Below are 22,438 nucleotides of genomic sequence, written 5' to 3'. Positions count from 1 at the left end.
ATGGGATTGGGGGTAGTGTGCTGACGTGGATTGAGAACTGGTTGTCAGACAGGAAGCAAAGAGTAGGAGTAAATGGGTACTTTTCAGAATTGCATGCAGTGACTAGTGGGGTACCGCAAGGCTCTGTGCTGGGGCCCCAGCTGTTTACATTGTACATTAATGATTTAGACGAGGGGATTAAATGTAGTATTTCCAAATTTGCGGATGACACTAAGTTGGGTGGCAGTGTGAGCTGCGAGGAGGATGCTATGAGGCTGCAGAGTGACTTGGATAGGTTAGGTGAGTGGGCAAATGCGTGGCAGATGAAGTATAATGTGGATAAATGTGAGGTTATCCACTTTGGTGGTAAAAACAAAGAGACAGACTATTATCTGATTGGTGACAGATTAGGAAGGGGGAAGGTGCAGCGAGACCTGGGTGTCATGGTACATCAGTCATTGAAGGTTGGCATGCAGGTACAGCAGGCGGTTAAGAAAGCAAATGGCATGTTGGTCTTCGTAGCGAGGGGATTTGAGTACAGGGGCAGGGAGGTGTTGCTACAGTTGTATAGGGCCTTGGTGAGGCCACACCTGGAGTATTGTGTACAGTTTTGGTCTCCTAACTTGAGGAAGGACGTTCTTGCTATTGAGGGAGTGCAGCGAAGATTCACCAGACTGATTCCCGGGATGGTGGGACTGACCTATCAAGAAAGACTGGATCAACTGGGCTTGTATTCACTGGAGTTCAGAAGAGTGAGAGGGGACCTCATAGAAACGTTTAAAATTCTGACGGGTTTGGACAGGTTGGATGCAGGAATAATGTTCCCAATGTTGGGGAAGTCCAGAACCAGGGGTCACAGTCTAAGGATAAGGGGTAAGCCATTTAGGACCGAGATGAGGAGAAACTTCTTCACCCAGAGAGTGGTGAACCTGTGGAATTCTCTACCACAGAAAGTAGTTGAGGCCAATTCACTAAATATATTCAAAAGGGAGTTAGATGAAGTCCTTACTACTCGGGGGATCAAGGGGTATGGCGAGAAAGCAGGAAGGGGGTACTGAAGTTTCATGTTCAGCCATGAACTCATTGAATGGCGGTGCAGGCTAGAAGGGCCGAATGGCCTGCTCCTGCACCTATTTTCTATGTTTCTATGTTTCTATAAACTGTAACACATAGTTCATAGTTTATTTCTCAGAGAATAATGCCGATGTTCTTTGTTTTAGGATAAAAGAACTTGTCTGGATCTTACTGTACAAGATTTTGGAGTTCATATTAAGATACCTTTTACCATCTTGAATGATCTGGGGGAAAGGTGATGGATTTTATTGCCTATGCACCAAATAGCCCGTGGCCTATCTTGATTTGGTCTTTTGACTTGTCGTGATTGTGGATCAGTCCTATGTGAATAAGTATTGGGATTTGTAATACTGTATAATGGAATGTTCAAGCCCAGTGGATTGTCATATGTCACTGATCAGGTTGTACAGCTGATTCCTGAAGGGTTTTCTGTTTGGAGGGATATTGTTGCTTTTACTATATATTCAATTATATGATCCTTAAATCTGTGCTATTAACTCCAGGCGTCTTTAAGTCTGAAAAGAATACACAACATATTATTATATCGGATCACAATCCAGTAGGGGGTTGTCTTGCACTTGAACTAATATTAGTCCCTCTAGGCATTGCAAAATCAATTAGGCACTCCTGCAGCAGTTTGCTTTGATTTTGCAGAATAACTAGGAGGAATAGGTGAGGCACAACATTCCTTTGACAACTGTAGAAACTATGGGAGGCTGGGTTTCAACCCAAGCTTGAAATAAAAGCTTTAAACGGCTCATGCTCATGTTCAGGAAGAATATGTTAGGGAAACTAGCTTAAATTTTCTGATCGGGGTCCAGATGTGTACCCGTCCTGAGAGATGGTACTATACGCAATATTATGCGCAAATTGGCTGCCGCGTTTCCCACATTACAACAGTGACTACACTCCAAAAGTACTTAATTGGCCGTAAAGTGCTTTGAGACGCCCGGTGGTTGTGAAAGGCACTATATATATGTAAGTCTTTTTTTCTTTTTATCTGTGCCCATTGCAGCCATGCACCTCATATTGAGCATTTCCTCACCATGGCCACTGACCAGCAAAACAGCAGGTCCAATGACACAAGTGAGATCTGTGAAATGCTGCATTTTCTGTAACCAATTCCCAAGCCTTGCAAATTTGGAAGAGATATTCCATTCTACCTCAGCACTCCAGGCCTCTATGGCAGCCATCTGAGCATCCACGGAAGAAGCCCTGTCTGACCATGGCCTCGGACTGCACTGCAGATGTCCCTGGTGTTGCCACGTGCTTCTTAGTGGATTATAGTGTTACAGAACCATCCAGCATAGTAGTGTACATGCAGGTAATGGACTTCTCCATCCAAGCCTCCATCTGCAGTACTGTTCGGCTGGGCCCTCAATGCTTACACCAAGGTTTGATGCTCAGAAAGAATCCTTCTTTGAAAAGCAGGACCTTTTAAAATCCACAACCCCTGGCTCTTAAACGAGGCATGATGTTTGCTGCGCTGTGTATCTCATCTAGTGTACTCCTCTCTTGCTCACTGTAAACTAAACTTCCAGCTTGTATTTGTACTGCTGTTGGGAGGGAAGGAATGAGTAATGCTGTGTGGTGTGTAATACTGACAGGGCCAGATACACGTGGCCTGGATCTTGTTCCTCCAGTAATTCTATTGAGAGAAAAGGAGAAGACAGATTGCATTGATGTCTTGATGAGCAGATTGCACATCTAATTTACAATAGGAGTGACATAGTATACGGTTTCACGATATGCCTTGCAAACACTTAATGAGGTGTATAGTATAGTGAGAAGGAAGATAAATTGAAGCTCCTCACAAATCAGAAGCAGGCTCCTGTTCTCCACATTTGCAACACTCTCGATGAACTCCCTCCACCGGATATCCAGAGATCCTTTCACATATGGGGTAAGGAGCTCCCTGTTTGTGGGGACACCAGCTGTTGCTCTTCTTTCTCTGATGTTATGGGCTGACATCTCCTTAAATTTGAAGTAATTATTGCTATCATGGCATGAAATGATACCCAAGTGTCAATGGACGTGATCATAGGTGTGTAAATAGATAGCTACATTACCTGGGAGGAGTCTTGTACACTGAATGCATGTAGGGACGCGAACAAAGAACGTTCTGGTGAAGGCTGGGGATATAAGGTGCACCCTACTGCCTCATTGGCATTCACAGTAAGCACTCAACGTATTTAGGGTGTGAAGGAAGATAATTGCCAGTGGCAAACATGCTCTGTACAGTGCATTAATGAAAGGTCTAGGTGGTCTCTCTTACCTTGCCTCATCTAATAAGGTCATTAAACTTTTTCCTGCACTGTTTGAATTAGTGTGCACTGATGCAATTGGCAGTGACAGATGTGGTGACCTCCTACCACTCACCTTGGGCATCTTTCCTTGGGGGTTTCCATCTGTTTGTGTCAAAGATGGGCTCGCTCCTCTGTGTAGTCTTTTATCAGTATCTCTCTCGTCTCATTAGAAAACGTGGCTGCACTCTGGCCTCCTACGCTTCTTGACATGCAGCACCTGTGATTTACCACCCCAGTAGATGAGATCCTGATCAGAGGTAAGCTTGCCCATAATATTTTAATAAGATTTTCCCTGGAAACAACAGCGCGGGTCAGCGCTAAGCATACAGGGTGACCATAAATTGCTCATTAGCCCACTTCCAGTTGGCTCATACCCAATTAGAAACTCTAGGCTTAAATGATTAAAAATGATGAAATAAGCAGTCTTGTTCTGGCCACCCAGAGTATTTCTTCCTGTCGGGGGAGCTAGTTACACAGATAAACTATGGAGTTACTGCCAAACCAATTCCACAACAAGGAAGAAAATCATACCATTACTAGTCTCCAGCAGTCAATGCAAATTTTAAAGATAAATAAGGATTTTATGAGCCTCGGTAGAAGACTGAATATGTGCCAATGTGCCCAAATTGCAGAGGCATTGATCTAATTTCAGTGAACTATAACTTCCCTATTTTTGCACTTTCTGGGAAGGAACATCTTCAGGGGCCATTCATTTTCAGAGAGACCGACACCGTGTTTGGTTGCTCTTCACGCTCAAGTACAGATGGGTTTATTTTATGTCTCTACAAGAAATTTATTGTTAAATATAAGTAATTAGAATACAAGTCAAGATCGAACAGTGGAGTTCTCTGGTCAGTCCATACCTTGAGTACTACATCTAGTTCTGATCACTGAGACACAAGGCAGACAGTCAAGTGCTGGAGGCAGTGCAGAAACTTTGGTTTTTCAGCCATGACTGATATTTGAGAGGTGACCTTATGGAGGTGCACAACATAGTTAAGAGTATGGAAAAGGTGAATTCAGAATATTTCAATTAAGTTATGAAAGTAAGACATAGGGATAAATATTGGCTAGGATACCGGGGATAACTCCCCTGCTCTTCATGGCATGTACCTAAGAGGCCCACTAAGACAAAAAGCTTGGACCCTCCAAGACTTGTACATAAAGATAAGGGCTAGGATTTTGCGGTCAATGGCGAAGGGATGGCGCTCAGTGCTGACCTCGAAGAAAGCTGCCCACAAAGATTTAGCGGACTCTGTGGTGTCAATTTCCCCTCTTCCATCATCAGTTTCAATCTGGCGCCATCTATAGGGGATCTGCAACGTCCAGAAACAGTGAAGTCATCAAGCAGACTGAGCAGCCAATCAGATCGAAGAATTCTCACAGACAACAAACCAAGTAGTAAAAAGCACTGATTATCATTCACTTTTTAATCATTTCACAGACAGCAAAATAAAGATTGGGCATACACAATTGAGGTGGAAGCTGAAATATCAAACATAAACCTTAATTTATTTTTAGTATTTAAAAAATGTATAGAATTTTTATCATGGTATGGAGGGAATGACACGCTACACTTATATTAGTTTTTCAGGGCCAGAGAGGTTGTTTAGCAATAATTATGGCTTAGTTCGCCATTAAAAAATCAGCTACACCTCATTCAACAAGGCTTAACTTTTTCATTGGTTTATACAGCAGGAATAGTGTGTACAAAGTTGAAATTCACATCAAATTACTTATTCTGTATTGAATGAATCTGCAATGACGTACCCTGTGGAGGAGCAGAGTATCACTGACAGCAACTTCTGGATTTCTGCATTTAACTGCGCATATGTGGATGCAAGAGGTTGCTGTCCATTTAACACAGTAATGATGGCAGGTGCTGACAGTTTTACCATGATTACAACTGCAAATTCTGCGCCAAGGAATAATTCCTTGATCCTGTGCTCTTAGTAAGAAAGCTATGTGCAAAGAAACGCAGGGCAAACGTAAGGCTTCTTATCCTCTAATCCACACTTTCTGCGATTGCAGTTTCACACCCAGGATCAACCCTGCAGGAAATGATAAAATTATTTGGATTTGATCCAGGTTTAAAAATAGATTGTCACATACCAGATTACTTGGCATAGTTTATGATTTATCAACATAAGCAACAGTGCTAAGAAAAACCCTTTCCAAAGCGTCAGTCTCTTGAAATACACTTTTCCTCCTTACCTGCAATTAAGATATATTGGGGAAAAATTTGGGTCGATTGTGACTCCCATTATCACTAACGGCGCAAACGACTTTTCGCCTGGGTGTGGTGCCGCTACCAACTCCCACAAAATTCCGCATGAGTTTAGCGGCGGTGCTAACCGGTAGTACCCCAAGTTGTTGCGCCGGCGATGATGACATCATCAACCTGTTTTCGCCCCAGAGCAAAAATTCAGTAACGCCCCATGAAACTGCAGCGGCTAATGCCCGCAACAGCTTTGCAGGGCGAGTAGCGGATTGTAGGCCGCTCGTGGGCTGAAAATTAAAGGGGAAGTGTGGCGCTGACAATTTAAACAATGGCCGACTTACCGGTCACGGCCTTCTTCACTGCAAATTGAGGATGAGACAGGGGAATTAATAATGGGGAACAGGGAAATGGCAGCGACTTTGAACAAATATTTTGTAAGAACATAAGAACATAAGAAATAGGAACAGGAGTAGGCCATACAGCCCCTCGAGCCTGCTCCGCCATTCAATAAGATCATGGCTGATCTGATCATGGACTCAGCTCCACTTCCCCACCCGCTCCCTATAACCCCTTATCCCCTTATTGTTTAAGAAACTGTCTATTTCTGTCTCAAATTTATTCAATGTCCCAGCTTCCACAGCTCACTGAGGCAGCGAATTCCACAGATTTACTACCCTGAGAGAAAAAATTTCTCATCTCTGTTTTAAATGGGCGGCCCCTTAGTCTAAGATCATGCCCTCTAGTTCTAGTCTCCCCCACCAGTGGAAACATCCTCTCTGCATCTACCTTGTTAAGCCCCCTCATAATCTTATACGTTTCAATAAGATCACCTCTCATTCCTCTGAATTCCAATGAGTAGAGGCCCAACCTACTCAACCTTTCCTATAAGTCAACTCCCTCATCCCCGGAATCAACCTCGTGAACCTTCTCTGAACTGCCTCCAAAGCAAGTATATCCTTTCGTAAACATGGAAACCAAAACTGCACGGAGTATTCCAGATGTGGCCTCACCAATACCTTGTATAGCTGTAGCAAGACTTCCATGCTTTTATACTCGATCCCTTTTGCAATAAAGGCCAAGATACCATGGGTCTTCCTGATCACTTGCTGTACCTGCATACTGTCCTTTTGTGTTTCATGCACAAGTACCCCCAGGTCCCGCTGTACTGCAGCACTTTGCAATCTTTCTCCATTTAAATAATAACTTGCTCTTTGATTTTTTCTGCCAAAGTGCATGACCTCACACTTTCCAATGTTATACTCCATCTGCCCAATCACTTAGCCTGTCTATGTCCTTTTGCAGATTTTTTGTATCGGTCTTCACGGTAGAAGACACTAAAAACATCCCAATAGTGGATAATCAAAGGGCTATAGGGAGGGAGGAACAATCACTATCACTGAAGAAGTAGTACTCGGTACCCAGGTTTCGGGTGGAACTAGTTTAGTTTGGAGTATCTTAGAAATTCTCGGCATTTAGTTTGCTCCAGTTTAGTTTCATTTTAGTTCAGTTTTTTTCCAAAAGGGGGTGTGTCCAGCCACTTAGGCCTGTTTTGCAAGTTTGCACTGCTAAAAGTTACTCCAAACTAACTTAGAATGGAGTAAGTGTCCACTTTTGTAAGTTCTGAAAAACCTTACCGAGAGTTAAGTTTAGTGCAGGCACAGCCAGAGACGGGGGGTGGGAAGCATTAAACACAAAGGACTAAAGCATTAAACACATCACTTAAAATTGCCTAAAACCTCTTGCAATTATATTTTGCCTTATATCTGCTGAGTGAGGCAGTTGTTTCTCTTTTTTTAAATAACAAGTGTAGGCTCCCGGCTGAGGCAGACACATCAACACCTAATTGTGGCTAAGTTGATCCTTTGGAAATCATCATACCCCATTAGTCCAACCTATTAATTGAATAACTCACCTCGGACTAGATTATCTCTCATTTGTAAAAACGAATTGTTTGACATGAACGTGCCTCTGTCAGGGACTGTTAGAGTAACGTGGTGTAACCCACCCTAACCCACCACTGTCTCCCCCCGCCTCCCCCCCCACCTCCCAACCCTTCGCTCCGTGTGTCCCTCCTCACTCCTACACCCCCAACACCACTCTTTCCCCTCCACCCCCCACCCCCAACCCAACCCCTCGCAGCCAGCATCAGGGTGGGACAGTGGGGCCCTGGGTGTTCCACGCTGCATTCCGCCTCCACCACTGGGACCCGCTTCCTCTGACAGTGGAGCCCTGGGTGTTATAAGCTGCTTTCCACCTCCACACTGGGACCCTCTACCTCTGACAATGGGGAACTGGGTGTTCCAAGCTGCATTCCACCACGACCACTGGGACCCGCTTCCTCTGACAGTGGGGCCCTGGGTGATATAAGCTGCATTCCACCACCACCACTGGGACCCGCAACCTTGGAAGATGTGAAAGCATGGAACGTCAGACCAGAACTTACATCACTAAATGCAGATGGGTACATGAGGAGATGATGGCATGCCGCATCAGAACTTCACTACGCAAAGAGTGGAATGTTGGACGAGAACTCATGGTATTGTCTGGGAGAGTGAGGCCCTGCACTATGGACTGATCCATATTACGATCAACATTCTCCCCTGAACACATATCCATGCCCCCCTTCTCCCCCCCACCGCCTTGGTCTTGATCGCACGCATCTGAATCTTTTTCTGAATCTTCTGGATTGACATCATGTTCTGCAAAATATAACCGAACAGTCAAATGGTTAGCAGCATAGGAGTGGGCAGGATGGGTGACATGGGTAGTCTCGCACATAGCAGGCTAGGCAGCAGGTTGATCTGAAGGGTCATGATGCATTTTCAGAACTTACCCCCTCCCAAGCGTATGGGCCCAGCTTGTGCAGTACTGATTGCTTTTCTCCAGGCACGACTCATCAGGGCAGCGACCCTCTGTTCCAGGGGTGTCAGTTGGTGCAGATTTGGTGGGCCTTCTCCTGTTCATGTTATTTCCCTTTTGTTGTGAGCCAATTTCTTCTGCAAAGATGAAAACATAACTTTATAGAGAGGGTCCCTTTCTGCTGCGTGGGACATAAACAGCTGTTCACATTTATGATTGCAATTCCATTGAGAAAATGAAGATATTACATACACTAACGACTTGACCAAGGTCCTGCCATTTCTTTTTACACCGGCTCCCAGATCTCCTGGTATTCACCACTCCACAGTATTCGGCTGCAACTAGGTCCCAGCGTTTCTTGATTTCTTTGTGTGCCACCCTTGTGCGGCCTCTGTTGCTGGTGTCCAGCTCCTGCCATCTCCCCTTAATGACATTAACTAGCGTCTCCACTTCTTCATGCAAAACGTTCTTCGTTCTCGCTGCACGTTCCTGCATTGCTGTACTGGATTTACACTTGGTGATTTTTAAAAACACTTCCTGCAGAGTCGGCAGCTTGGCTGACCCTTTAATGGAAGGCTGCACGTCCTCCCCTTAGCGCTGGAAAATTTGCGTTGCTTTGTGCCCCACCCCGAGAGGAAGTGGAGCACGAGATTTTGCGCTCCACTTCCTCTCGGGGGCAGTAAGCCCAATATAGCTTGCAAGGTGGGACTGCTGCGCCTGGTTCAGGAACTCCCGCCTTGTGACTGGGGTCGGTACCAAATTTTCAGCCCATTGGCCCGTAATTTGCGGTCAGCGGCGAAGCAAAGGTGTTCGCCACTGGCCGCAAAGCTTTATCTTTTTCCACATTCAATTGATTTCAGTGCCCTGTAGTAGGAATCCCTAATGTGATGTTCTGTGACGTCAGCGAGTTGTCTCAGCAGCCAATCGCATTGCAGAATTCTCAGAGGAAACCAGGAAATGAGAAGCTGCTTTTATCCGGACTTTAAAGCGAAACAAAGGGGACTCTTACATGAGGATAAGGTACAACCTGAAATACCATGAACAATTACAAATATTTTTATTTTTATGATAATGGAGAAATATGACACTCCACTAATATAAAAATGAGTTTTTCAGGGCCAGGATGTTTGTTTAGCATTAATACGCTGTTAAAACCCCAGTTACACACATTCCAACAAGTTAACATTTCATATCATCATAGGCAATCCCTCGAAATGAGGATGACTTGCTTTCATGCCAAAAAAAGGATGAGTTTACAGGAGTTTCAATGAAGGACCTAATATTCCAGGTCCTGAACTACATCCTGAAGGGTGGAAGATACCTGTGCGTGAATTTTTTAACGTGTGGTGGCCTTTGCATACCACCCACCACACAGGCTTGACAGAGCTAGGTCTTGGTCCAGTGGCAAGGCTTATCCAAGACAACTGGAGACCTGCTCTGTTGCACGGACCTATTGCGCACACTTATCGCAGTGTGGGCTGGCCCGTCCTGCCCCTGGGCCCCTGGGCCCCGATCACATCCCTGTACAGTCTCTCGCGACTCCTTCGCCCTGACCTCGCCGCTCCTGCTGTATCTGCCCATGCTCCGATCACCAACCTGGATCTTGATGACATCACTCTTCGCTGCCGTCACCCTCCTGCACCAGCTGGTGCTGCTCCCTGAAGTGACCGCCACACTGCTCCCGGACCACTGCACCTCCGCTCCTTTCATGGCCCCGACCTGCCGCTGGTGCTCTCACATTACCGTAGAAAAGCCCACATTTTCATCAGATTCACTGATTACCGGCTATGGGGAGGGGAGGAGGGGGATGCCAGTGTTGGAGCAGTCAATGACTGACCGCAACTTCAGGATTACTTCGTTTAGATGTGCATGTGCTACATCCTGAAGTTGGTTCAGTTTCAAAGGGGTTATAACGGCAAACACTGTTATTTTGCCGCTATTATCCACCACAAATCCAGCCCAATATGAGGCTAATGGCAGAGTGGCACAATTCGTCCAGCAATCTGTGGAGAATGGGAAGTCATGGCATATCTCACCTTCGCCACAAATTGCTAGATTTCATTTATGAACTAATTCGCTGTTGATTCGCCGTTATTTTTCCAACAATTTCTGGCCCTTAGAATTGCAAATATTTTTATTTTTCCCCCAAATAATGTTTAGAACTGAAGAACATACGAGCAGCAAATCAAATTCTTCCAACAAACCACCTGAAATAGTGACATTGTGCTGAAACGACAGGAAAACTGCAGTTAGGGACATGCACAACGTGCAAGTTTATACAGATGCCTGTCAATCTTTCAGACATCGGAAGTGACGGTTCTGCCCAGCAACAGCCAGGAAGAAATACGGGGGCAGAGCTCCTCCTCCCTCTTTGGGAATCAGATGATATTAAGATCTCAGCACAGTAGAATGCAACGGGACGACAATGACCCAGGATGGCCTGAGCCACTGGAGAGCTCAGTGTCTGTGCAAATCCACTGGGGGCTGGGACCTGGGGAGGTGGCTCTGATCACCGCCCTCCCAACGTGCTGCATGTTTAATTGCTTTTATCATATTCCGGCTAAGCGCGGCACCCACAGGTTGTGACAGACAATGACACTCCAGTGCCTCTCTGGTTTCGGAAGGAGCTGCTGAAGATGAGCGGCACTCACAAGTGAACAAGCGGTTTAATTAAAATAAATGGTCAGGTGATTAAAGCCGCCGGGGAATTAGGATCTGAAACCAATAAATGTTAATGTTTCCTTTCGTAGTGCACACATCTACAAGATGGGGTTGAAAGTTTTATTGTATGTGCCTAACCTGATCGGTAAGTGGCTTTTTCTGCATTTTATGATAAGTTTTGATTTATAATGGTTTTTTTAAAGTAATAATATGATGCATGGCGAGTTCTGCTCCTGGTTTGCAGCATGCGGTTGATGCACTGTGCCAGGAGAGATTTATGTGTTGTGTATTTGTCATTGCACCTTTTTGTGGGTTTCTCGCCCCTCTCTCCGCCCCAAGATGCGCTTAGAAACGTGGCCATGTGTTTTTACTGATGTGCTACTTAACAGATGGCTGTTACTTGGGGAAACGTCACAATGTTTTGGAAGAGCATCTATATATTTGCATTCTATCTGAAGAAGAGCTGTTGATGTATTTACTGCTTCTTGCGAAGTTGGACTTCAGGCGACGAGTGTGTGGGGGTTAAAAAGAACCCTGCAGATGTAGGAATTTGGACGAGGAGGAAAAAAAAGAGAATTAAGATAAAAGTTCGAAAATATGTAAAACATTTTTGATACAGGTTTATCAAGCAAAGTACATGATAAAATATGTATTGGATTCTATTTTGGTATATGTAGAAAATGTGTGTTCAAGCACCTTTTTTTAGAATAGCTTAGTCATCGTTAGGTAACATCTGCTGAAGCAGGAAAAACCTAATCACAGAAAATATTCTTTGTACTATCCAGAACTATTACTAAAGAGGGAAGCTAGTTTGGAAACCTAAAACACAAGTAGAAATTAAAATATTTGGGGAGAGAGTTGTCAGTAGAATTCTACTTTTTAGTTCAATTTCCCTCCTTTGCTAGATTATGATTTTACAGGCACGAGCATCCAACCCCATTTCTTGAGGTGTGAGCCTGGATAGTGAATGATGATGGGCTATTCTACCACAATGTGCATTACAGCTGAGCCCAATATTCACACCCGTGCAGTTTCCTGTAGGGGATTCCTGGCAGATTTCCACTCCTTGGGCACCAACTTAGTACAATTCTTCGACTTTAGATGGTCTCCCAACTGAAAGTTAATTTAATAAAAAGCTGGAGATTGAATCTTGCACCATCTGGTCTGTCTTGTGTGTGTACCCCAAAAGTTATCATGACTCTATATTATATGCTTAAGAGAATGGAGGAAGTGAAAACCAAATGTTGGGCCGAAATTGCCCTCTGCTCGAAATGGGGCGCACTGACCGATTTTTTTTAAAGAAGTGTTTGGTCTGCCCCAATGCATGGGACGGACAATCCGGCGATTTTCAGCACTTTGTTTCTTGTTTCCGGTTGGTGTGGGGAGAGGGGCAGAAGTACGGGCGGGTCGGAGCGGCTGTCATCAGTGGGGCGGGTCAGAACGGCCATCACTCCAAGTCATCAGCCGCTGATGATGTCGCGCTGACTGGTCACAATGTCCTGCCCCTTCAGTTAAAGGGGAGGGCCACTGCGAACTCTGCAGCCACTTTAGTGGTAAACACTGGGACACCAGGGAGGGTTTTGGCCGGGCCAGTGACCTGGCACCCAAGAGGGGGTACCAGGCTGCCTGTTGGTGGCACAGCCAAACCCGTGGGCATAATTGTCAGCCCGACCTGGCAGTCGGCCGACAAAAAATAAAATGGTGTCGCCGGCAGCGCGACCTCCCCTTTTAAGGGCTGACGTGCTACCCAGCCACAGTCAGCTTCCCGACAGGGAAAGCTGTCAATGGCACTGACCGGCGGTGGCACCACTCCCGTGGGGCAATACTACGCGAGGTGGCGGAAAGGGTATCCCCGCCGGTCGGTAAGGGGTCGACGTGTGTCCGACACGGCGGGAACGTGGGTGGAGCGGAAACCCGTTCCCGCCGCTTCCTGCCCGGGGGCAGTTTTGTCTAGGTCGGCCCCCGGTTGGTAAGGCTTCTCCACTCTATTCCCACCTCCTTAGAGGTTATTGAGCTTATGTAAGGGGGCAATTTCAGCCTGTTTGTTGTACTGGACTCTTCTCAATCCATTTAATTTCATAAGGAAAGATTCTGTAGTGTTTCTTCTTTATCCCCCCCCAAAACACATTTTTTTCCAGTGTTTCTATCACTTTATATACATTATTCAACCTTTCATACCATGTCATGTTCATGGTCCAACCAACTTGGGAAGCACCGTATTCCACACAACATTTTCTATTTATCTATTCTGAAATGTGACCGATTGCTGGCAAGGCTGCATTTATTGGCCATCCTAATTTTCTTGCGAAGATGATAATGGGCTGACTTCTTGAACCGTTGCAATCGTTGTTCTGAAGGTGTTATCCACAATGATGCTAAGTGTCCAATTCTAGGATTTTGATCCAGTGACAATGAAGGACGGTGATGTATGTTCCAGTCAGGATAATGTGTGACTTGGAGGGCAACTTGCAAGTGATGGTGTTCCCATGATATTGTTGTCCGTGTCTTTCTCAGTGGTGAGGTCACAGAGCTAGGAGGTGCAGTGAAGCAAGCTTAGTGAGTTATTACAGTGCATCCTGTAGATAGTGTGCTGAGGTTAAAAATAAACACTGGTGCAGACCCAGTTGGCATATTGTGGCCAATTCTGGGCACCACACTTTAGGAAGAATGTTGAGACCTTAGAAAGGGTGCAGAGGAGATTTTCTAGAATGGTACCAGGAATAAATTCAGTTCCATGGGGAGATTAGAGAAACTGGGGTTGTTCTCCCTAGAACAGGGAGCATTTGATAAAGTTGTTCAAAATCATGAGGGGTTAGAGTAAATAAGGAGAAACTGTTTCCAGTGGCAAAAAAGGTTGGTAACCAGAGGACACAGATTTAAGGTAATTGGCAAAAGAACCAGAGGTACCGTGAGGGAAAAAGTTTATGCAGTGAGTTATGATCTGGAATGCACTGCCTCAAAGGGTGGTGGAAGCAGATTCAATAATAACTTTCAAAAGGGTATTGGATAGATACTTGAAGGGGGAAAATGTGAGGGCTATGGTGAAAGAGCAGGGGAGTGCGACTAATTGGATAGCTCTGCCAAAGATCTGGCCCAGACACAATGGGCCGAATGGCCTCCTGCACTGTATTATTCTATGATTCAATGAAGTTGTAAATTAAGTTCAGTAGCAGGGACGCTGATCAAGTGAACAACTTTGTTCTGGATGGTGTTGAGCTTTTTGTATGTTTTTGTTGCTTCACACGTTCAGGCGAGTAATGAGTATTCATCACACTCTCTTATTTCGAGTGTTGTAGATGGTGGAGAGACTTTGAGGGGCCAGGAGTTGAGCTATTTATTGCAGAATATCCAGTTTCACCCTGCTGCTGTAGCTATGTTGATAAGACTGGTCAATAGTTTATTTTCTTTACCTGTTCTGGGATGTGGGTATCACTGGCAAAGGTGGTGGTGAGCAGCCGCCTTGAAACGCTGCAGTCTTTGTGGTGAAGGTACTCCCACAGTGCTGTTAGGGAGGGAGTTCCAGGATTTTGACTCGGCGACGATGAAGGAACGGCGATATATTTCCAAGTCAGGATGGTGTGTAACTTGGAGGTGATGGTGCTCCCATGTGCCTGCTGCCTAATACCTCCCCTCCTTTACAGTAACAGACAATTGTTGCTTAAATTGTTCAAGGGTTTTTGCCTCCACTAATTTACTTTAATCCACACTTTGGTCATCCTGCGTGAAGATTTTCCTGGCATCATATACATCAAATCGCTAGTATGAATTTGGTTTCAACACTGCTTTGCACTGCAGTTTTATTATCATTTTTCAAGGGTGAATGATGGCACAGATCAAAGGGGTACATACTCCAACATTCACAGCTGCAAAAATGAAGTCCGTTGCCTGCGTTCTGTCTCCCTCTGCATTACAGCCCATCCAAAATATTCCTCGGTTTGGGCATTCATAGACTGGCTTGGAGACTGAGTGCAACCTTTTAGGAAGTAACTGGCAGCAGGCACTTGCAATAAAACGGGCAGATTCAAATTATCGATGTTCTTGGGAGTCACCAAGTTGGTCAGTGCAGGTCCCCTGAGTTTAGGCAATTTGAATGTACATGCACACACACACTGCAGCTGCCAGTACTACACTTGGTACAGTTCTTCTCTGTTGTATAGTGAGTTACTGCCTTGTGGTTCCAACTTCTGTGGAAATTAGATGTTCCATTATTGCGTCATTTTGTTTCACTTCTCTTTCCCACCCCAACAGTTTTAAGTAGGAAAGAGACTTGAGGACGTTAAATGGGCATTTGGGGCAAGGATGGAGTTTGACACCTGGCCAGGAGCCCCACAAGCTCTTGCATGTTCATTATTGTCCATCCCTATTTATTCTTTTCCTTCCCTTCCCTACCCATTGTGATGTTTTCTATGTTAAAGGTGCTGCATAAATGCTTGGTGCTGGTGGTGGGAAATCCAGCACTGCCAGTCTAGGTGGAGCTCTCATTACATTATTTATAGAGGAACAGTTTAATATTTCAGAATCATTTCCTACATTTTGGTTGAAACTGCTACACCTTTTATAATTAGAATTATTATTCTTCCTCTTCCTCCTCATCCTCCCTTCTTAGCTAGGTCTTTTGACCTGGTCCGCACCCATATCGCAGTGTGGGCTGGCCCGTGCTGCCTCAGACTCGCGCCTCTACTGGGTCACTTCCTTCTACAAACTCTTGCTGCTCCTTCTCCCCTCCTGCTGTGCCTGTCCGCACTGCAATCAGCAACCGGACTTAGCAGCCGTCTCCCTCCTGCAGTGGTATGCTGCCGCACGCTGCCCCCTCCGATGGCCCTGGCCTGCTGATGGTCTTGCAGGCTGGGACCGTGCCAATTTCCAGGCCGGTCATAGACTTCACACAAGCTTGGTCACAGAGTTAGGTTTTAAGAAGCGTCTTAAAGGAGGAGAGCGAGGTTGACCGGAGAGGTTTAGGAGGGGAATTCTAGAGTTTGGGGCCTAGGCAGCTGAAGGTACGGCCGCCAATGGTAGAGTGATTTAAGATTGGGGATGCGCAAGAGGCCAGAAATGGAGGAGCACAGAGATTTGGGGGGGGGGGGGTTGTTGGGCTGGAGGAGAATAGAGATAGGGAGGAGTGTAGGCATGAAGGGATTGGAAAATAAAAATGAGAATTTGAAAATTGAGGTGTTGCAAGACTGAGAGCCAATCTTGGTCAGCGAGCACAAGGGTGATGGGTGAACGGGACTTGCTCTGAATTAGAATACGGGCAATAGATTTTGGATGAGCTCAAGTTTTATGTAGGATGGAAGGCGAGGCCGGCCAGGAGAGTATTGGGAATAATCATGTCTAGAGCTAACAAAGGCATGGATGAGTGTTTCAGCGACAGATGAGCTGAGGCAAGGGCAGAGTTGGCAGACTTTAAAAAAAATTCATTCCTGGGCTGTGAGCATCATTGGCAAGGCCAGCATTAATTCCCTGTGAGAAGGTGCTGGTGAGCCGCCGCCTTGAACTGCTGCAGTCCGTGCAGTGAAGGTTCTCCCACAGTGCAGTTAGCGAGGGAGTTTCAGGATTTTGACCCAGTGACGATGAAGAAATGGCAATATGTTATGATGGTGTGTGACTTGGAGGTGGTGGTGTTCCCATGCGCCTGCTGCCCTTGTCTTTCTAGTTGGTAGAGGTTGCGGGTTTGGGAGGTACTGCGAAGAAGCTGGTGGAAGTAGGCGGTCTTGGTGATGGAGCGGATATGTGGTCGGTAGCTCCTCTCTGGGCCAAATATGACACATGGGTTGCAAGCCGCCTGGTTTAGCCTCACAGTTGCCAGGGAGAGGGATGCAGTCGGGAATGGAGTTTGCGGCGGGGTCTGAAGAAAATGGTGTCCGTCTCCCAATATTTAGTTGGAGAAAACTTCTGCTCCATCCAGTCCTGGATGCTGGTCAAGCCGTGAGACAAATCCGAGGCAGTGGATGGGTCAAGAGAGGTGGTGGTGAGGTACACCTGGGTGTCGCCAGCATACATGTGGAACCTGACATGTTTTTGGATGTTGTCGCTGAGGGGGCAGCAGGTAGACGAGAAATAGGAGGAGGCCAGCTGTGGACCCTTTGGGACTCCAGTGGTAACTGTGCAGGAGCGGGCAGAGTAGCTATTGCAAGTGATTCTCTGGCTACGACCGCAAACTCAGGCCCATTGTATTGCATGATACAGTGACATGGTTCCACAGTAGTCTGCCTAGCTTTGTTTCTTGAGCTGAGCTGGAAAGGGAATGTAGGAAGAAGAAACTGACTGAATCAGGGAATTAATTCCCTAATGACTTTTTTAATGTAAATAATACTGTGAACGGGAAGTAGACAATGTTATTGATTTTTTTTTTAAGCAAATCATTTTAAAGGAAGGGAGGAAAGAACAAAGGGGACGGTCTGTGATAGAATGGAAGGCAGGAGAGATTAAAATAGATGATGGTGCAAGACAAAAGGAGATGGTAATGGGACAAGTTTAAAAAACAAAAGATGAGTCTAGATAGGGTGTAACTGGAAATGGCAGAATCATCAATAGCTGCCATATGAAAAATAATAGTGTTGTGTCCTTAGAGGCTCTAGTAATGACTCCATGAGGCAGTGTGTTGTACTTGAACTGTAGTGACCGTAGTCCTTTATTTGTTAACTCCAGAGTGAGCATCACACCTGGAGGCCTGCCTTTTATACTAGGCCAGGCACACCTGTACAGGTAACCCACAAGTCTCCCACTGCTGTGCCCTCTGGTGACACACCTTGAGATCGTACCCAACAGTAGCCATGTAGGATACATGACATCACTCTCCCCTGAACCTTTAGGGCGAATCGCCTTTGCATTGACTGCTCTGGGCTTAGTTCTATGTGGGCTCTATCTGGTTGACCCTAGGCAGGTCATTTCAATCTTGGGTGAGTGGTTGGTGCAGTAGAGTGCTGATGGTTGCTGTTTGTGTGTGTCCCTGACCACTCCATTCTCTCCTCTTTACCCCCCCCCCCCTCCACATATAGATTATGTCGGAGGCTCATAGCATTCATATACATTCAAGTTCAGGGAAAATGTTACATTTGTGGTTCCATTGTGAGACAAGTACATTAGACTGGTGAGATGCCTTATTGATGCACTGACCGGTGCGTGAGGACAAACTTGTTTCAGGGCTGCTGGATTGTGTCCCTGCTGTCTGGTGGTGGCTCAGTGCCCAGTGCTGGCAGTGGGAACCCGGTTGGCTTGAGTTGCCTGCTCTTGGGACTGTTGCCATGGTCCCTAGTGTCGGGCCAGTTCACAGATGCCTGGAAGCAGATTTTTGGCAAGAACAATTGGGCTTGGTTGTAACACTCCCCCGCGATGGGGAACTGGTTGAGCCTCTATTCAAGTAGGAAGTGGAGTGCCCTCCGGCATCCTGGTGGGGGGTGAATGTGTATAGGGATTGCACGTCCATAGTGAAAATGAGACCGTTGGGGCTAGGAGACTGGAAATTTTTAAAGTGGAGGAGGGCGTCGAAAGAGTTGCGGATGTAGGTGGGAAGAGACTGGACTAGGAGAAAAAATAGTGTCGAGATAGGAAGAGATCAGTTCCATGGAGCAAGAACAGGCTGAAACGATGGATCTGCCAGGGCAGTCCTGTTCGTGAATCTTCGGAAGGAGGTAGAAGGGGGCTGTGCAGGGTTGGGGAACTATGAAGTTGGTGGCCGTGGAGGGAAGATCTCCAGAGAAGATCAGGTCAATGACAGTCTTGGAAACGATGGCTTGATGTTTGGTAGTAGGGTCACGGTCCAAGGGGGAGGTAGGAGGAGGCATGAGAGAGTTGCCGATCAGCCTCCACAAGGTAGAGGTTGGTTCTTCAAACAACAAGAGCACCACCCTTGTTGGCAGGTTTAATAATGTTGGGGTTGGATCTTAGAATGGAATGCTGCAAGTTCAAAAGGAGGTAGGTTGGAGTGAGTGAGGGGAGCAGAGAAATTGAGACGCCGATGTCACACAGGCAGTTCGCAATGAAAAGATCTAGAGGCTGTAAGAGGCTAGAGGGAGGGGTCTGTTTCTCTCTCCACAGATGCTGCCTGACCTGCTGAGCATGTCCAGCATTTTCTGTTTTATTTCAGATTTTCAGCATCCTCGATATTGTGCTTTTGTAAACAATGTCGTTTTTAGATAATCACTCCTGCATTTAAACTAGGTCTCAGAAACGGAAATCAGATTGATGGGATAAAAGTCTCCTCATTCTGCTGGCTTTAAGGGTTCCAAGTGAAGTGAGTTGAGCAGTCTCTGTCTGCTTTCCATGTGTAGGGTTGCACTGTGCAAACCTGCCGAGGATTCTGCACTATAATTGCACTAAATTTGCAATGTTATTTGGAAAACGCAGAATGGCGACTGGGAAATTAAACAGTACAACGGGCGTACTCCATTGAGGTTATGGTAGTGTGGAGGGAGCTTTAACCTGCATGCTGTTTTTAAACTGAAAACACAGGCATCATGGTACTGCTACTGTATTAACTTACAAACCGTTAAAGGAAAGATAGGTGACAAATTGCTACGGTTAGAAAATGGCTCAGTTTGAAAGAAAATGTGTCCTGTTCCAAAACAAACTCTAAAGTGTTCAGGTAAAAAATATATTTTGCTTTGTCCTATTCTGAAAGGTTAACAAGTTCTAACTAATTTCTGTAAGTGTAGAATCTATTATGTGCAAATGTGAGACGTAATTTATTTTAACTAAATCCAGACTGTTGTTTTCAGGTTATATGAGGATACTCCTACTGCTGGTTGGCTGGTGGACTTTCAATTATCCTGTAGTGTTTATTCCCTGCTATGTGACTTCCGTTATTCTTGATGGTGAGTATGCATCTTGAAATGTTGATCCGAAAGAAAAAGACTTGCATTTATAAAGCGTCTTTTGTGACCACTGCGCTTTACAGCCAATGAAGTACTTTTGAAGCACTGTTGTAATGTAGGAAATGCGGCAGCCAATTTGCACGCAGCAAGCTCCCACAAACAGCAATGCGATAATGACCAATGATGCTGATTGAAGGATAAATATTGGCCAGGAGTAGGACACCGGGGATAACTCCCCAGCTCTTCTTTGAAATAGTGCCTTGGGACCTTTTACGCCCACCTGAGAGCAGTTGAGGGTTTCGGTTTGACGTTTGACGTCTCATCCAAACGACAACACCTCTGACTGTGCAGTACTCCCTCAGTACTGCACTGGAGTGTCAACCTAGATTTTCTTTTTTGCTCAAATCGCTGGAGTGGGATTTGGACCCACAATCTTCTGACTCAGAGGTGAGGGTGCTACCCACTGAGCCACAGCTGGCACTCCCAGAAATGTCTTTTAAATAACCTGAATGTGTCTGAATGGCTGATGCTGGTTCCCATCTCGGGCGTTGCAGCTCACAGATGTTGCTAGTTCTCAATTCTTGCACCTTGCTGTGGTATCTGTTTCATGTTAGTAACGCATAAACTTCCCTTTTGTGTTTTATAAAAAATAAAGCTTCCCCATTTGTGGTTTTATCAAAGCACAAGCAGATTGTGATGGAAAGCCAAGGTACTATTCCTGTGTGATTTTGTTTTTTTTATTTTAAATTAACTTCCTTTTTTTAGTTTCAAAGTTTTTTCAGTGGATTTAGCTTCTAAGGTAGAATCTATTACCCAAGAAATCTGTTTTATTGCTAAAATTATCATGTTCATCTTGTGAATGTCAAATTTTACTTTTATAAAAATATATAATTCGTATGCATAGGACAGTGCGTCCACACTTTTTCAATGTACATTTTCTCCTTTCACTTCTATTCTGTCACCGACAGCTTGGAGGATGGGTTGAAGCTAAGGCCTACTCCAGCATCTCTGTGACCGGTTATCCTCCACTTTACCTGGTTCACAAGAGGCACACTTGATATTGGTTAAATCATACTATTGGGCTTTTCGCTCTGAAGACCTTTTTGAGCAGAGCTCCAGGATACACTTACAATACCTACTAGTAAACACTATCCAGTTACATTCCACAGATAATGCAGCCATAGTCCTGGAAACACATGTACATATAATAAAATAAAAGACTTGTATTTATGTAGCGCTCTTCACAACCAGCAGACAGCCCAAAGTGCTTTAGAGCCAATGCCATACTTTTTCAAGTGTAGTCACTGTTGTAATGTAGGAAATGCAGCAGCAAATTTGTGCCCAGCAAGCTCCCACAAACAGCAATGTGATAATGACCAGATAATCTGTTTTTGTTATGTTGATTGAGGGATAATTATTGGCCAGAATACATCTGCCTGAGCAAACAGACTGGGCCTCAGTTTAACGTCTCATCCTAAAGGCTGCACCTCTGACAGTACAGCGCTCCCTCAGCACTGCACTGGAGCATCAGCCTAGATTTGTGCTTCAGTCTCTGGAGTGGGACTTGAACCCACAACCTTCTGACTCTGAAGCGAGGGTGCTGTTCACTGAGCCACAGCTGATTCTTTCCATTTGCAAATAATAAAATGTTGATGTATCATTACTTTTGTATGTTTAGATTTAAGGATATAATTTTTCACTAACAAGTAAAATTCTTCACTTAAGCCACCAGCCAAGAACAGGATCAGGCTACCTGTGAGGAGCAGGCCAGGTTTTTGATCTGGTAATGAATCATATAAGGGGCAAGTGATGCATTGTCACTGGCAGTTAGCAGTTCTTGAGTGTATGAGGTGGTGGCGGTTTTTCAGCAAATTTCAGCCCATAGGAACAGGAGTAGGTCATTCTGCCCCTGAAGCCATCAATTATGTCATGGCTGATCTGTATCTTAACTCCATCAACCCGCATTGGTTCCATAATCCTTAATATCCTTGCCTAACAAAAATTTACTAATCTTCAGTTTTGACATTTTCAACTTCTCAGATGTTGAGAAGCACCTGCTGTCTGTTTGCTGACTCAACGAAAAGCGCAGAAGTGAACCAACTTGTCACCAATTGTGATGTAGCACATTGGTGGTTTAATGCGCTGTGCCCTATCTCTGGGGACTGGCTGGTGGTGATAAATACAACTGGAGTAAGCACCTAAAATTAACGTGCCGAACTTGGCAGAGGAACTTTGCTTTTTCAGCAGCTTTGAGAGCCAACTTACCATGTGAAGCTGGTGACTGAAGCTCATGTTGATGTAAGATTCAGTCAGCATATGGGTCTGCAGTGATTCACAATGCAAGCAGGAACATGATCAATTTATGTTTTGCAGGCATTTAGGAAATCATGTGGATATGATCCTCTCTAGAAATTTGAAAAGCCTTCTTTCCCTACTTGTGCAGAAAATGCAGAATCAAAGAAGCTGGAAGGAAGACTCCAGTTAATGGGCCCAAGTTTCTGCCCTCTGGAAAAACGGCGCATCTT

The 22,438-nt window shown here is 45.3% G+C and overlaps 1 protein-coding gene across 3 annotated transcripts in view; it reads left to right on the top strand.

The window, feature by feature from the left end:
• The window catches only part of LOC139226414 (uncharacterized), a 103,703-nt gene that overhangs the window by 73,383 nt on the left and 7,882 nt on the right, over positions 1-22,438 (top strand). For 2 of the 3 annotated variants that reach the window (XM_070857171.1, XM_070857172.1), the window contains exons 2-4: positions 3,530-3,616; positions 11,190-11,245; positions 19,818-19,913. In XM_070857171.1, the coding sequence (XP_070713272.1) occupies positions 11,206-11,245; positions 19,818-19,913 (136 nt within the window). In that variant the 5' untranslated portion in view covers positions 3,530-3,616; positions 11,190-11,205. The remainder of the gene's footprint in view (positions 1-3,529; positions 3,617-11,189; positions 11,246-19,817; positions 19,914-22,438) is intronic. The other variant, XM_070857170.1, reaches the window with a different exon arrangement.

This window comes from Pristiophorus japonicus, chromosome 16 (genome assembly GCF_044704955.1).
Source record: "Pristiophorus japonicus isolate sPriJap1 chromosome 16, sPriJap1.hap1, whole genome shotgun sequence".
Classification (NCBI taxonomy): Eukaryota; Metazoa; Chordata; class Chondrichthyes; family Pristiophoridae; genus Pristiophorus; species Pristiophorus japonicus.
This window is presented reverse-complemented; position numbering and strand designations above follow the sequence as displayed.